This window comes from Petaurus breviceps, unplaced genomic scaffold, assembly GCF_028583685.1.
Source record: "Petaurus breviceps papuanus isolate PSGF00001 unplaced genomic scaffold, PetGlider_PUasm1.0 90895, whole genome shotgun sequence".
In the NCBI taxonomy this organism is placed as follows: domain Eukaryota; kingdom Metazoa; phylum Chordata; class Mammalia; order Diprotodontia; family Petauridae; genus Petaurus; species Petaurus breviceps.
In genome coordinates, this window is record NW_027187372.1 from 33691622 (window position 1) to 33708694 (window position 17073).

At 43.2% G+C, this 17073-nt stretch overlaps 1 protein-coding gene and 1 long non-coding RNA gene across 3 annotated transcripts in view; one reads left to right on the forward strand and one right to left on the reverse strand.

Annotated features, from left to right (window-relative positions):
- PFKFB2 (6-phosphofructo-2-kinase/fructose-2,6-biphosphatase 2) overlaps positions 1-15998 on the forward strand; it is a 39689-nt gene extending 23691 nt beyond the window's left edge. The window contains exons 12-17 of one of the 2 annotated variants that reach the window (XM_069074737.1): positions 705-809; positions 2237-2366; positions 3332-3394; positions 3688-3752; positions 4383-4587; positions 11184-15998. In XM_069074737.1, the coding sequence (XP_068930838.1) occupies positions 705-809; positions 2237-2366; positions 3332-3394; positions 3688-3752; positions 4383-4583 (564 nt within the window). In that variant the 3' untranslated portion in view covers positions 4584-4587; positions 11184-15998. The remainder of the gene's footprint in view (positions 1-704; positions 810-2236; positions 2367-3331; positions 3395-3687; positions 3753-4382; positions 4588-11183) is intronic. The other variant, XM_069074738.1, reaches the window with a different exon arrangement.
- LOC138151221 (uncharacterized) overlaps positions 1-17073 on the reverse strand; it is a 38485-nt gene that overhangs the window by 15399 nt on the left and 6013 nt on the right. The window lies entirely within an intron of this gene.

Consider the following 17073-nt stretch of genomic DNA (forward strand, 5'->3'; position numbering starts at 1 on the left):
CTTCCCTGGTTTCTACCTTTGTCAGCTAATTATACCCCAAACCCTTTTTCTGTATTCAGTGTTCGATTCATACCACCTTGGCACCTGGTGTCATTTCTTTCTTTGCCCCTCCCTCCACCCTTTTCCTTTTAAAACATTTCTTATAAATATCTTCAAACCTCTTCAGCATTCCCTCATTCCTAATCTTTCTCATACTATACTCTCTTGACTCCCAAAGTTCTTCCTTTAAATTAGGGTCTCATACTACCCCACACATTAAGGATATTCTCCTGCAGTGTTTAGAAAAATAGAAGTGAAATTCTGGAGGTGAGATTTGAATTCAGGCCTCCTTGACTTCATTCTCTTACCCTGGGAGTTCCCGGTATTGTCTTAGTGGCATGGTTGTGTTCAGTTGTGTCCAACTCTTCATGACCTTGTTTGGGGTTTTCTTGGCAAAGATACTGGAGTGATTCACCGTTTCCTTCTCCAGCTTATTTTACAGATGAGGAAACTGAGACAAATAAGGGTAAGTGACTCACCCAGGGTCACACAGCTAGTAAGTGTCTGAGGCTATATTTGAACTCAGGTCTTCTTGGCTCCAGACCTGCAGCTCTATACTCTATAACATTTAGCTGCCCTAGTGGCATAGTAACTGCACAGTCATGAACGGGGTGGACTTATTACCAGATCTTCTGGAATTCTCAGCAAGTTTTGACTTTCTGCAGGGTGTGTGTGAAGAGATGACCTATGAGGAGATTGAGAAGCAGTACCCAGAAGAGTTTGCCCTTCGGGATCAAGACAAATATCTGTATCGTTACCCCGGAGGGGAGGTAAGACTTCATTGAATAACGTACTGTGGGAACTGCCATCGTGGGAAGAGCTGATCATGATTCTCCTGGTCTAGGAGAGTACTGAAGGAGTCACTTGATTCACGTTCCTGCCTCTAGCCAGGCTGGGTCAGACAAATTGCATTTGGGCTGGAGGAGGGAAGGCTGTTTGTTCTGGTCTTTGGGAAAGGAGACATTTGGGTTCTTCTTAATCTCCTGTCTCAGCTTCAGAACCAACACATGCTGGCAAATAAAGAACAAAACTTCTATGAGCTTTTTCTCACCTCCCCCTCTACTCCCATCCAGGGATATATATATAATAAACTGTATAAAATGGGTCTAGGGTCTTTTCTGCTTGGCCAAGGTAAGTGGCAGTCTCCCTGGCAACTTTAATATCTTTTTAATCTGAATTCCTGAAAAAAGTTGTCATATATTTTCTGGGTACCCAGCACCAAGAGAATCAAATGATATGGAAAATGATAGCTGATAGCTAGCATTTATGTAACGCTTTAAAATTGCAGTGTACTTTACAAATGTTCTTTTGTTTATTCTTCATAACAGTTCTAGGAGGAAGGTGCTTCTTTGTATGACAGATTTGAAATCATGTCTTCTGATTATAAATAACAAGAAAATAATAGCTTATGATAATAGCTAACATGGTTTAGGTTTAAAGGTTTTTAAAGCACTTTATAGATTATCTCATTTTATTTTCACAACAACCCATAGAGGAAAGTGCTATTATTATCTCCTATTTGCATACAGGCCACTAAGTGACTCAATGGATAGAGCACTGGGCTGGGAACCAGGAAGACTCATCTTCCTGAGTTCAAATTTGGCTTCAGATGATTACTGGCTGTGTGACCCTGGGCAAGTCACTTAACCCTGTTTGCCTCCGTTTCCTCATCTGTAAAATGAGCTGGAGAAGGAAATAGCAAACCATTCCAGTATCTTTGCCAAGAAAATCCCAAGATGGGGTCATAAAGAGTTGCATACAATTGATATGACTGAACTACAAAACAACTACAAAACATATGAGGAAACTGAGGGTGAGGGTAAAATGTGTGAGTCCAGATTTGAACTCAGGTCTTCCTGCTTCCAAACCCAGCACTCTTTTTAACTGCATCATCCAGCAATACCCTGGGAGACTCTGGCTTCCCACCACCTCTTGACTGGGACAGAAAAGAAACCAGATTGAGTTCCAGTCCTTTCTCAATGACTTGTAGTTTTTCTTAGTCTGTACCTTGTTCTTGAAAGGTCTGAACATTCCCAAGAGACACGAGGCTCAGGGTTGGGGGTGAGAAGAGAACTTAGCTGGCGACCCGGAGTCTCTGTGCCTGCTGGAATGAAACCAGCTGGGGGAAGGAAGAAGAAAAAGAGGGATCATTTGACTGAAATTCAGCTGCCAACTTGGTTCTGGCTTCCTCCTCCAGTCATACCAGGACCTGGTGCAGCGGCTGGAGCCGGTCATCATGGAGTTAGAGCGCCAGGGCAACGTCCTCGTCATCTCCCACCAGGCTGTCATGCGCTGCCTCCTGGCCTACTTCTTGGACAACAGTGCAGGTGCCAGAGAAGGGCAGGGAGGGATGGGAGGATGAGGGAGGGAAAGGGCTCGCCTATTGATGGTGCTAAATGCCTTGGCACTTTATCCCCGGTCCAGAGAGTAGGGATTTCAGGCTGGTAGAGGGATCCAGCAGCTATTAAACATGTCCCTTGATGTCCCCAACCTTGCTGCTACAAAAGCCCCCATCTGGAGCACCTTTCTAGCTTATCAGGCCTCATTGGCCACCAAGTTAGGTGAGCAGATAGTTTTGGGAGACTTCATACCTTCTCTCTCGATTCATTATTCTGATTCCTTACTGTCCTCCTACAGTTTAAGAAGGGATATCTTCTAACCTTTGAATTTACCTGTTTGAGACATGGAGCAACACCGAGAGATCCACATTTCTATAGAGAGAAAGGGTAGGGGAGGTAGAGGCAGGAGGATGGGCGTGGGTTGGAAGTAGAGAGAGAAAGGGGTACCATCTCTGTGCCTCCTTGTTTCCCTAACTTCCAGTGTGACAACCATCTCTTAGTCCACAGAAGGCATTCTCTGTGTGGGTATAAAAGGGGCCTTTATACAATTCTCCTTTCCCCCAAAACCTGCCTAAATCTCACGGTCCAGCTCCTTTACCTCCATTCTCCTTCACTCAGCCTAAGTCAGCCCACATCAGCAACTAATCTGTTTTCTACCTCAATTTGTGACTTGTGGTTCAGTGTCCACAGGACAGAATGGAGCCCCTTGGTGGGGATTGCAGCAGGGGAGTTCTGACAGCACAGGTGGTGGGTCATCAGAAGAAACAAAACAAAATAAGTTGAGGTCCTCCTCTGTTCTAACCCAAGTCCTTCTCCATACTGCCTATGAGGAGTATTATTCAATGAATCAATCAACAAACATATATTAAGTGCCTACTATGTACTGTGCCAGGCACTGCAGATACAAAAGGAGGCAAAAGCCAGTCCTATTCACTATTTATTTCTGATTTCAGATGAGCTGCCGTACTTGAGGTGCCCACTCCACACCATCTTCAAACTCACACCTGTGGCCTATGGTAATTATGAATTTGGGGGCTAAGCTGGGAGGTGAGGAATTGAGAATCAAGATAGGGAGTTTTCTTAGTAGTCTGTTAAGAGGTTAGCAGATGTTCCTAGAGAATTATCCTTAGGGCCCTTTCTGAAAGTCAAGTTCAGTGACGCTTGGGCTCTTCTCTTACTGTATCAGCCAGTGTCAGCTGGAAGAGGGCCGGCTTGTCTGGGACTTGTCTCCACACTAGATCTCATGAAATCCTCTTCAATTAACTTTTCATCTGAGAATGTTCCTCTTCTTCCTTCCCCTCCCCATCAGGATGCAAGGTGGAAACAATAAACCTCAACGTGGAAGCTGTGAACACTCACCGGGACAAGCCTACTGTAAGTATTTCCCAGATGGAATGATCCTCCCAGGCTCCTTTCTGCCACCTTCAGATCTCTGAGCCTCGGGCATTAGGAGAGCTGGGTGCTAGGGGGCACTGCAACGCTCCCTGAAAAGATCACTGGTGTAGGCTAGTCTTCTGGCTAGTGTGTTCTTTTGCCATGGGAAGGGACACTGGATTATTATTATTACTATTACTCAGTAGTAGCATTGTGACATTTAAAAATAGGGCCCTAAAATTCCAGGTAAATGTGGAAAACATTTCAGTAAAGTGAAGTTGGATCTTTTTTCTGGGAAGGTCCCCCACTTGCCAGGGTGTTCCAGAGGACAGTGGGGCAAGGAGTTGGGAGGCTTCAGAACTATCCCTGAAAGCCTATGGCACCCAAGAGAAGTCTGTCCTCTCCTCTCAGAGCCTGTTTTGCCCCTGGGAGATTCTGAGGCCAGATGAGTTATCATCTATGTCTACAATCCTTTCAAATGCCCAGTGGTAAGAAAAACTGGCTAGATTCCATTTTGGTGTTAGGTCTCTGGAGGACAGAAATGCAGGAATCAGGGAAGTGGTTTTAACCTTTGTGAAGCAGCTCTTGGCTTGGCATTCATTCCTGTGGTGTCCCTCCATTTCTGATTAGAACAACCTCCCCAAGAACCAAACCCCTGTAAGGATGAGAAGGAACAGCTTTACGCCTCTGTCCAGTTCGGATACAATAAAGCGCCCGAGAAATTACAGTGTCGGGAGCCGGCCCCTCAAGCCCCTCAGCCCTCTCCGTGCCCTGGATGCTCAAGAAGGGGCTGACCAGCCGAAGACCCAAGTCAGCGTTCCCGTGGTGTAACCGTGTGTGTTCCTCCTCCAACTCAGTCTCTTTCCCCTTTCACTAATCACCTAGGACTTACTTTAACTTCCACATCTTCAATTAATCCTAACCCAGAGCATGAGACTGTGTTTCTGAACCAGCCAACTTCAGTCATTCCCAGATCTGGTGTGACACATTGCCCTGCCGAGGCTTCAACCTTGGTTAAATTCTAATGGGGGTCTCTTGGGACAGGTATTTGGGCATGGGTTTTGGAGGAAGAGAAAAGAAAGTTCCATGAGAGAGATGATTTGGTGTAGTCAAGATTGGAAGGGACTGATAAGCACTTTCCAAACACCTCTTTTTCTTTCCCCAACCTATAACCATTAACATGCTTTGTTCATGGGTGTGTGGGGGACAGGTGCTGGACAACCTATTTCCTTCACCTTCTAAGTCCTTCTGTTACTTTATACTAATGCACTTACTTGCTTTCTTCCCTCTCCTTCCTCTCCCCTTTAGGACCCTCCATTAGACCATCCCATTTTTGGCTATAGTGACACATGGAAGCCATGAGGTGCCTATGGAAGGAACAGAGAGCAGATTGGGGAGGGATATTTGAACTCTGGTTGGTGGCTCCACAATAGGGCTTAACCTGAAGGGCTGCTCCCTTTCCTTGCTCTTTCACCCTCAACCCATACCCAGTGGTCTTCCTGGCCCACCCCTCACCTAGGGACCCTGGTTGGAGTATATGAGACATAACATCCACAGCCCTGGGGCCCCCACTTCCTTTCATCAGAAATGATCCCCAGACCTTTTTCACTGGGGAAGAAGCTAGGTTTTGTGTATTTGGACGATCCCTTCCTTGGCTTTGCTTTTCAATTCAAAAGGGCTGTTGTAAGGGTTGCTGATGTGTGTTGAATGGGGGTGGAGAGATGGTCTGTATTCTGCCCCAGGCTCTTCTAGGGGAGCACATACTGAGAAAAGTCTCTCTTTCCCACTGGCTCCCAGGCTTATTGCCAACAGCAACAGCTGCCCCTGCCAAAGCCAGTGACCTCTCTGGGCCGATTAGAAGGACAGAGCTAGAGTCTGGAACTATTGGGGATGTTGAGTGTTCCAACTCTTTGAGGCAACAACATCTGACTCCTTCCCCCTGCCCTGAAGTAAATCCTGGGATACACAGACAATAATATTCATCAAATGGAATAGATATTTTAATATACGTAATGCATTAGGAAAATTCTCTCTTCCTCTTCCACCCCCTTCCTTTTTTGTTTTCTTTTTTCCCCAGTTACAAAAGCCTATTGAAACAGCCTGGTGGTTTTGCTGTCTCTCCTTGGGATAGGATGCCCCATCCACAAGTCAAAAACCACACCCATTAGGACCCAGTGGGATGCTTCGAGGCATTTGGGCTTCACATTTCCAAGTTTTGTCCTTAGCGTCTTCATGGTTTGGGGCCTCCCCTGTTAGCCCCGAGGAGACTACTTCTCTACCTGTTGTGTTATGTCTGCTTTCTCAGCTTAGTGCTTGCCCTGGTCATATCCTAATTTGAGGCCTTTTGTGCTTCCTCTCTTCATAGTTTCTGAGACTGTATTTATATATGATCCCCGGGGCACCAGTTTCCTTTCCCTCTGATTTCCAATCTCTTTTTCTTTTGGAGAATATGTGATCTTCATGTATTTGGAAAGTGTCTTGGTCTGGGGCTGGTATAAATGCCTCTGCTGTCTGTGGAGTGGGGTGAGGAGACAGTCTGTACACCTCCCAGAGCACTTCTGTCCTTCTTTTGTAGGAGGTATCTGTTGGGAACTAGACAGAGCAGATTGTCGATAGTCAATTCAGTTTTTCTGTGGTGATGATAGGCAGCTTCTTGTGTTTGTCACATGGAAAGGTCAGTTGGACAGTGAATGCTTGGACTAAGTAGCCAACTTAGGAGTCTTAGGATCTCATTGGTTAGATGTTGGTCAATCAAATAATCAACCATCATGCATTTAATGGCACTGTGCTAAGCTTTAGGGATACAAAGAAAGGAGGGGAGAAGTTCCTGCTTTCAAGGAGTTTATATTCTAATGTTGGTCTGAATGGGTCAGAATTGTAGGCTGAATTGTATGAATTGTAGACTTAGAGAGCCCGTTATTTTGATTGGATGGAGAGATCCCAATAGCGGGAAGAGTGCAGTGCGGAGGGAGGTTAGGAGACCTGGTTTCTAGTCCCAATTCTTAGCCTTATGACCTACAGCAAAACATAGTACCTCTTAGGGCCTTCGCTGACCCCATCAGCAAAATGAAGAGAATTATTCCTGTTCCATTATAAAGGCATCACAAGTGTTGGATTTGTTGGATAAATAGCTGATGCCTCTAAGTGCCAGAGATGCTAGAGAAAGGTGGCAGATGATGACTGGCAGGCAGAGCTGAGGTCCCAGGCAGGGGCTCCCCAAATCTATGCTCTTTGTTCCTATGTATGTGGCCACCAATTCCTAGATCGACCTTGTTTGCATTGCGCCCTTTTGAAACACATTCCATTCCAGGGCCAGAGTTAAGATAAGTTGACATTGCTTGTTTAGCCAGCTAACAGTGAATACTGAGGGCAGAGCCATGGCTGCTAGGTGCTATGAATGGAGAGCATAAGGACCCCCTCTTTTAATCCTGTCCATCTCCTCAAGGGTATGTTGAACAACTCTAATTAGAAATGATTGTATAGTCACAAAGTATGCTAAAAGGGGCAAATGACTATAGTACCAGTGCCAGGTATGTGTGCTGGGGGGACGTTAAGATGGAGGACAGATAATTCTCCTGCATTCCCCTTCTCCATTGCTCCCCACCCTATCATACCCTGCACATGGGACAAGCACCTTGGCTATGGTACTGGGGTTGTTAGAAGTGCCCTGTGGAGAGCTTTGTCCCACGTGAGAGGGAGAAAACAAATGTGGGGATATATTTGTGACAGCTTAACTCAAATGGGTATGGTTTGGGTTTGGCCAGCTTGACAGCTTTGGTCTGGAGAAGTTTATTCTGGTGGTCCTCTGGGGGTGAGAGAACAAAGCAAGTAGCTGTTGATTAATGTAAGCGAATAAGACTTTTTCCCCTTTTGGAACCTTTTGATAGGAGAGGAGTTGGCGAGGCTTGGGCTGTTCCATGTGTTGTCTTTGCTGAGATTAATCTAGAAAGAAAGTGACAACCCCACTGAACTGAACTGAGTCTCAGCTCTCCTGGCCTTGGAGCCAGAGCTGAACTGACTCTTCACTCCTTTCTCCCCCAGTGCCTTCCTAATGTAGCCTCTTCGTGAGGGCTATCTGGGAGTCTCTTTCTCTTCTTCCTACCTCTTCCTCCATTTTCTTCTCTATAGATTTCTGAATACTCTTGACTCCAGTGTTGAAGTCTTGAGAAGCATTAATGAGATGGGGGAACTTAGAGGACCTTCTCTGAAAACATAATTGCTGATACTGCCCGAGAGGATTTAGAAAATGATCTCTCTCTCTCTCTCTCTCTCTCTCTCTCTCTCTCTCTCTCTCTCTCCATCTCTCTTTCCCTCCCTCTCCCCTTCACCCTTCTTCTTTATTTCTCATCTACTGTTAAATGAGAAAGAAGAAATGTTTTGTTAGGATTTCCTTTTTTTCCCCCTTTGGGAATCAAAAGTCCTTTTCTTAACACTTCTCTATTTTCCCTTTCCTCAAATTGGAACCTAGTTCCTAAACATTTGCCTTAAATTCTTAGATCCCATTCTTATTGGAAACAGAAAGCACAGAGAAAAACTTTTCTGGGGCATACCACATCATCTAACCTACATTCATTAATACCTGTTGTGTTCAAGGCATTGTTACAAAACAAAACAAAAAAAACCGGTTCCCTGCCCTCGAGAAGTTCATAGTCCTCTGCAGGAGTTTATAATCCATTGCTGCCATGGCTTTCCCTAAGTCTCCTTATTAGAAGTGGGAGTCGGAGATTGAATGTCTCTACTCCCCTTTCCAGATTAGAAATACTTTGTGCTTCAACTGTGGTTCCCTGGCCCCCATTTGTTGCCCTTATTTAGACACTGACATTTTAAAGAGCCACGTGATCCAGATGTTTGGAGATAAATGTGCCTTGTGGCTTCTCTGAAGGTCTCCCCATCCCAGGGAAGAGTGCCCAGACAAAAGAGAGGTATCTAGAGTATGTTGTGTTATGTAGGTTCCATGGGGCTTTGCCAGGACCAAGAGAAAGGTAGCAAGCCAAGACCTCTATGTGTGTTACCAACATGGTAGTAAACTCACCAGCTTTTTCAGTGCATCTTTTGACATGGTTGGATTTTTTTAAATTTGAAAATTTTTTTACAGAGTAAAAAAGTGACTGAGCCATGTTGCTTAAAACCATGATTTGTAAACAGTGTCTACACTGTCCTTTCCTCTCTCTCTCTCCCAACCCTGAGATAGTAATTTAGATACCAGATGTTTGTAATCTAAACTCTCTGAGCAGAGGAATGTTTAGCAAAGCATCCTTTGTTTTTTTTTTTTTTTTTTAAGAAAAAAAAATATCACATATCTCTGGGCCTAGCTGGCAGCCCTGTCCTATCTAGTGACTTGAACTGATTGTTATTGTGTCTGGGTTGTAAAGCGGCTTCCATATTTCATGTGCCCTATTAACTAGAACAAAGAACTCTGCATTTTCTGCTGAAGGGGTGGAGGTGGAGAGTTGTATACAATGTAGAAGGTGATTTTTCTTAAGGTCTCCTTGGCAGCTAAATTCTCATTCATTTAAAAAAGTGAGGATTACATATCAGTTGTACAGTTTGTGCATCCACCAAGGGATTTTGAGGCTGGCTTTAGGGGATGCATAGTGTAGATCTGACATTGTTACCTCCAAACTGCAAGGGCTGGAAAGGGACCTCGAGAGGTCATCTAATCTGATTCCTTGTCTTCAGGCAGGATAACAGGTCAGCATTGATTTCTGACCCTGATTTGTCCTCCAAAGGCTAAATCACATAAAGAAATAATCCATTCTTTTAAAACTAGCTATGGTGAGCCATTCAATTCTCCCGTGCAGAATTTCTGTCATGTTGGTGAATATAAATGCCTATGTGGGAGGAGTTTTTGCATTTTCAAGTAGACTTCTTCTAATGATAGAGCCTTCCAAAGTGTTAAATAGGCTCCAGTGATCTCTATCGAATTTACTGACTTGTTAATGGTTTTGTAGCTCACTTTCAGTTGTTAATTTTGCCATATTGAACCAGGTAACTGGGCCATCCATCCCAGTGTCTTTGGTTTTGCAACCATGTATGAGAACTTGTCCTGTTTTTAATTCTTCTCAATCTCTAAGGATCATCTAGCAGAATCTTGCTGTTTTGTATCTATTTTAGGAAATTTTAGCACTAATTGTGTTGTCTGTAGGAAAAGAAAAAGGTGGGCAGAGGGTGTGCAGAGCAAATGAGAATTTCATCACTACTAAGGGTGGGGGAAGGTAGGAACAGTATATATGTGGCCAGTGAAATGGCAGTCTGGCTAGGAATGGTCTGCATTGGGAAGGCTCTACAGTCTGACCATGAATTCAAGAATAGCTCAGCATAGCCCTCTTGCAAAGAAGGAACATTACCTCAAACAGCATGATGTTTGTTCTGGTGACTGATTTCTTAATATGGCACTTAGAGCCACACAAGGTGTTCAGAACTGTATTTGAAACTTGTGCATGTTTATCTTGTTCTTTTGTTTGTCGAATAGGTAAATAAAACTGTTGCATACTTTGAAACTCTCTGAAGGCTCCTGTTTTCTTTGTGTTCTGACTTTGCTGTCCTCTGCCAAGACTGAATTATTAGTCTGATTAGGGTTCGTAGTATGTCAGACACAACTCTCTCACACCACCTCCTGGGGAAGATGAGAACGTCACCACAGAGGATCCCTAGCGTAGCACCTGACTGTCGTTAGTGGTTTCCATGTGCTCAGTGGGCCAAACACACCACTTCTACACCCAGGAAAGAATCATCAGGAACAAGAACAGAGAGGAGCACTAAGTCTTGAGCAAAGTCGCACCATGAAGCTCAGTCACTATGTATAACCTCATTATTTGTAAACTGGAGTCATAGAGGGAGTCATTCTAACACATGGGCTCTTTCACAGGAGATAAGGGACAAGAGCATCAGACTTCACTTTTGTCCCATAGACCCCTTCTGGGGAAGGCGGTGCCAGGGGTGATTGCTCTGTGCAGTCTGGTTAGATATATTGAAAGCAAGCAATAAGAACCCTCCAGAGCCAGAGGGAGCATCCTGGGAGAAGAGCCCTCATTACCGATCCCTAGGTCTTAGAGTGGGCCAGACCTTTGTGTAGTGAACTGACTGCTCTGCGATGATTTCCTCCCTGCTACTGAGGCCTAGTTGCTTTTACTGAGGTCCCTAAACCTTACTGCATAGTCCATCACAAACTGAGGAAGGTACCCCAGGATGAGGATTGCAGAAGTTTAACAGGATATCAGAGAAGAGGGGGAAAAAACAGTAGGTTTATTAAATACTTTCCCTGATCTTGTTAAAAGGCTATAACTTTGCTGTTTTGAGTTGAACCTGGCTCTAAAGAATGAGAATGAATGTCTGAGGAGGAGATAACGAAGTGGGTGGTCTCCTTTTCCCTTCTTCTGCTGTAGTAGTAATCACTTTTTTTTTTTCTCTCTTGCTCTCTGGCTCTCCTAGGCAAAAATGGGGCTGGCCATGTGAAGGGACTCTACCCCAGAGCCCCTCAAGATGCCCGGCTCTGGATAAGGAGGCCAGGGCCAGACCTCTCCAGGAGACGCAGCCAGACCTACTGCTCACTGCCAAGCTTGGGACCTCGGCGCTGCAGGGGCTAGAGCAGGAAGCTAAGTGGGGGCAGCTGGGCTTTGGGAACCATTCAGAAGAGGCCTGGAAAACAAATGGCCAACCTGACCACATTTTCTCTTCAATGAATACTGTGAATATCAGCCAGGCTGGGAAATTCAGCGCCTCTGTGTATCCCAGGCTCCTTGATGTCCTGGATCAGTTTCTCTGAATGGAAGCTTCACTCTGCTTTTAGTCCTCTCTTTGCTGAATTTAGCCTGCATGGATGATTCTTTTATTTAGGCATTCCATGCCCCACCTGTGACTGCCTGTACCTTTACTGAGTGCTTTATCTCTGGGCACTAAGGAACTCTCTGAATTTAGTTGTTACCTGGTGAGGAGACTGAGCTTTACAAAGACTAGGGCTCAGCCCCAGCTGCTTGTCACCATCCCTGTCATGCCATCAACTTGTGATGCCCAGGACCAACCTTCACCTTTGCCCTCTTGAGAAAGAGAAGGGGAAGAGGTCTGAGGATGAGGCTCAGTCTCTTTGGTGGAATGGCCATCACCATTCCAAAAGAATTCCTCCACTTTGAAAACATTTTTCTTGATTTTAGGTTCTTGGCCCAGAATCTGTAAGGGCAGAATTTTCTGAAAGGCGCTCCAAGATAAGTACATGCTTGCTCCTGTTTTCTCCCTTGTGATTTACTATCTTTTCCAATACAGGATTTTTTTTTCTACCTAATGCCATGTGTCTCTCCTAGCTGGAGAAGAGTATGGTTCCCGCTGGGAAGATTAACATCCTATTTACTTCCTTTTGACAATGAAAAAAAAAAGTTCTTTAGGAAATAACTTTATCTGAAATTTCTCTGCACTTCAAACTCTCTGACCCTCAATGGCAGGGTCTGTCTCAGGGCCTTATGGTCTCCAAGGAGGCTGTGACTAAGGAAGCTGTCACCAAGGCACCAAGAGAGCAGCTTGGCCTGCCAACCTTCCCACAAGTTGGCCTGTCCCCCAGTTCTAGGGGTCCATCCAGCTCCTTTGTCAGAGCTTCTAGGGGCAAGGGGAGAGCAGATGCACTCAGGGCTTGGGAGCTGGCTCCCTTTGGTTTCTCTTAAAGGCTATAGGGCTCTTGCCCTACTACTTTGCATTTGACTACCAGAAAAAAAGGGGTACAGGTTACCCTGCATGGCAGCCCAAATTTCTAAGGCAAACTTGGCTGGTCTTATAAGGATAATGAGCTTTTAACATGTTTGTCTTTGTTTATAGTTTTTAAAAAATCACTGCGATGAACATGCCATGGGGATGGAGGTGAGTGAAGGAAAGGGGGGCTTGGAGGAAAGAAAGACAAATAAATAAAAAGGGAATGTTTGATGTGTGATCCTACTTATCATGTGGGAGATAGAGGGCTCTTAATTACTTAACATGTGAAGGGCTGAACTGCAGGCAGTTCAACCTCCAGTGATTAGGGGCTATACACATACCCTTGCATCCAGGTATCTCCTCAAATCTTTCCTGGAACAAGTCTTTTTTTTTTTTTTTTAACATGGCTACTAGAAGCCATACTTTGAAAATTCTCTCATACTCTCTGCCTCTTTGTATGCATTCTGGGGTCATCTTCGTTTTGATTCATAACTTTGTTTCATCCTTGCAGGGTGTTTGAGTTTGCCACCCAAATAACAAATTCTTCTTTATTAGATGTCTTCAAGCAAACCAATTGTGCTATTTTTTTTTTTTACCTTGCTTAGATAGGGTGTGGACCAGATGGCCTCTGAGGGTCTTTCCAACTTTGATATTCTGTGAGGATCAGTTTTTCCAGCAAAGATTTTTTTGTAAATTGAATTTAGCTTATTTTAATCCCTTTCCCCCCTCTCTATTGAGTTCCTTTTATAAAATCATTTTCTGAGGAAAAAGGTTTTTAGTTCCCAGAAGTGATAAAATGCCTCAGAATGTAACAGATTCTTTAAATTGTGCACTCAGGAAAAATTACAAATTCCATACAAGACAATAAGATACAAAACATTTAATAATACTATTCAAAGGATTAATAATTTAAAACTGCCTATTTGATGAACAGTGGATTAGTAAACATACTCATGTTTCTAATCTATCCGACTCATTAAGGACCAGTGCCTAGTACATACATAGTGAACAGCTTTAATAAAAGAGTTGTTAGCTCAAATTATTAGCACTTCAAAAATGGTTTTTATGTCAGTGTGACCTTGGAACAAATCACCTCTCTGGGCCTAAATTTCCTCATCTGCAAAATGTGGGGATTGGACTAATTGATTACAGGGCCTTTCCAGGTTTAATGGATGATTCAATAATCCTAAAATTCTTCTCAGCTTCAAATTGATGATATATGACCCTGAGTTTGCTATATTGATTGCTGAATATTAATATGCTCTTGTGCCTTAGTAGAAATGTAAATATCAATGGCATCACAGATCCAGACCAAAAAAATCAGTGGGTCAGTTTGAGCTCCACTGTGTGCATTAAACAATTCCTGGAACTCTAACTGAATGTGGTCATAGAAACAACAAGATCCAGCTATTATCTTCTTGTTAGAGGGAATTTCTTATTCAGTGAATAAATTTATAAAGTTGAGAATTGTTAGGTTAAGTGAGTAGGGGGCATGTGTATAAGCCCTGGCAAATATTTTTATCACCAATATCAAGACTGCCACTGTTGTGATGATCTGAGAATTTATGAAAATCTCACACTGCTTTCTGGTGTATTTTTGCATTTGGTCTCCTGACTAAAAAGGACTAAGTGGGATTGTTCTTCCTTCCCATTTTGCAGAGCTCGCTGAAAGCAAAGAATGTTTACTTTTGGCCTTTGTATTATACCCAGCCCCTAGCATGTGACAGGCACTCAGATGTTGAATTTATGGAGTTTGATTGGCTGAGACCTTTAGAAAGTGTGATATGCCCAAGGTCAAAAAGCAAATCTTTGTTAGAGCTGGAATGAAAGTCTCTACCACATTGCAGAGTGTAGGTTAAGGACCTTGATTGTAAATACCCCTCCTAGCCACAGCTAATAGCCTTATTAGGATTTGGGTCAGAAGCTGGTGGTCCAAAGCATTCTTCAGTCTTAGGTAAAGGTTATTACCCCTTTAGCCATTTTTAGTTCTAATTCACAAATGACTGGGTTGAGATCAGCATTTTTTCTCATCAGGTATCCCCCTGGGTGGCCCAAATCTCACTTATGGTGGTAATCTTCAACCTGTGCCCAGGCCAACCCATTGCCCACCCCCTCTCCCCCACACCACCCCAACATACACCTTTGGTGGCCTCAGGGTGTTGCTTGTCATCCTCCTAGGTTTTTTGGTATTTTAAAAAATTTATTTACTATTAGTTTGCAACATTCAGTTCTGCAAGTTTTTGATTTCCAAATTCTCTCCCCCATCCCCATGGTGGGTTTTTTTTTTTCAAGAGCTGGAAGGGAGATCATCCAGTCCATTATCCTCCCACTTAATACAAGAGGAAAAAATGGTCCAAAGAGGGGGAAATGACTGGGAATAGACTGTAATGATTGCAATATAAAGGAAAAAAAGAAACATATGCGGTTCACTTAATATCACTCCTGCTTTTTTAAGTAGCAGAGGCACTTATTTTAATGTTAAATGTTCAGTTTTGTAGTGGAGATAATATAGAAGATGAGAATGAGGGAAGGAAGACGGAGGGGAGCAGGTCCTTTAAAGGGAAACACATTTACACAAAAAATAGAGTTTCCTGTTTCCATCATGTAGATTTCTTTTTTTTTTTTTTTTAGTTCAAGGCACTTTTTCTCCCTCATCCATTTTCCTGATTTTTTCCTTCCTTCCCTCACACCAGTTTCCAAATGGAGCACAAGAAACTTCTTTCACCGCCCTGGCAGCACTTTATATATTGTTAAGAATGAAAGAGTACTTCACAATATGATTTTCTTTTCTTTTTGTCTTATGTTTTGTTTTGGTTCAAGCCATCAGTGAAAAAAACATAGGTCAGATTTCAGCAGCACCTTGAGGTAACTGGCTGGAGATGTAGTGACTCTGTTCAGCCTCTAGAAGGAATCAGTGTTCTCTCCATCAGGAAGCTAGTGGTCCAGATCTGGTGCTGGCCAGGTCTGAAAGAGCCTCCATCTAATCTATTTCTAGAATTCCCCCCAGGGGAACCTTCTACAGTCAGCTTCCCCTCCCAGGGTGTCCCTCCTTTGCCACTGCCATTTTAGAATCCCCATACAATGGAAGGAAAGGAAGCTGGACATTCCTGAGGCATTATTGACTACGATTTGTTAAATATTATTTGATAAATGCATCCCAGAATCACTTCTGGCACTGGTTAATTGCTTTTTTTTCTCACTGATTTCTGGGTGACTCTCGACCCTTGAAGCCAGTCTGAAGTTTATATAATATGGTGAATGTGATGGGGGGGGAGGTTGTCTTTGTGGGATGATCTCAGATTTGGGAGTGGATGGGAGAGGAAGGAAAAGCACTTTCAGCCATAGAGTCTGACAGTGTCTTATTTTGGGACGGGGTGGGGATGGACAAGTGGCACATGTTTTGAGTGACTACACGAGACGTTTGTGCTATTCTTGAAGAATGATTTGAATTTTCTTATTTGTGTTTATACCCAAGAAAATATATAAGCAAACTGATATCCTCTTTCTGAATGTACTGCACAGAAGCCATTGCAATGACGCTTATTTGCAATAAAGCATTTTCTGAAGTTCTTTGCTGTCTTCATGTCTGTGACTATATGGGGGTGAGCTTTTAACTCAACTCTATTTTCTAATTCATTCAACAAGTTCTGAGCATCTACTTAGCCTATCCCACTGTGCTAGAAAAGAGCAAGAAATACACAGAACTGTAACTGAGGAGCTTTACAAAACACACATACACACACGTTAAATACTATAACAATATAAAGGCTTTACAAGACATTATAAATATTTAAGTACCACAGGGGTTGTTACATGCACTGCCTATGTTTCTCCACCAATTTTATTAAAGGCGCTATTTTAAAATTTTTTTGGAGGGGAGGAGGCAAGGCAATTGGGGTTAAGTGACTTGCCCAAGGTCACACAGCTAGTAAGTATGTCAAGTGTCTGAGGTCGGATTTTAACTCAGGTCCTCTTGACTCCAGGGCCAGTACTCTATTTGCTGTACCACCTAGCTGCCCCAAGGCACTATTTTTTAAAATCCTCTTTCCCTAAAATGCTTTGATCAAGCATTTCTACTAAATCTGTTAAAAGTCAATGCTGTCTTTGACTTTCAGCAACAGACCTAAGGATAACCTTGAATAATTAGATTATTTTGCATAGAGGTATTAAATGGAGTCTTGCAAGCACATGAACTTGCAGGAAAATTTCTAGGTTCTACCGAAATGGCCTTTGCAAATTGAGAACATAATTTTTTAAAATAATATTTTTCCGAATTCCACATGAAAACAATATTTAACATTCATTTTCATTGAAGTTTTGAATTCCAAATCCTATCCCTCCCCCTTCTCTGAGACAGTAAGCAATCTGATATAGGTTATACATATACAATCATGTAAAACATTTCTATATGAGTTATTTTGCACAAGAAGACTTGAGAAAGAAAGAGAAAGAAGGGAGGGAGGGAGAAAGAAGGAAGGAAAGATGGATGGAAGGAAGAAAAAGAGAAAAATAGTATGTTTCAGTCTGTATTAAGACACAATCAGTTACTCCTTTGGAGGAAGAGATAGCACTTTTCATCATGAGTCCTTTGGGATTGTCTTGGGTTATTGTATTGTTGCGAATAGCAAAGTCATTCACAGGAGAA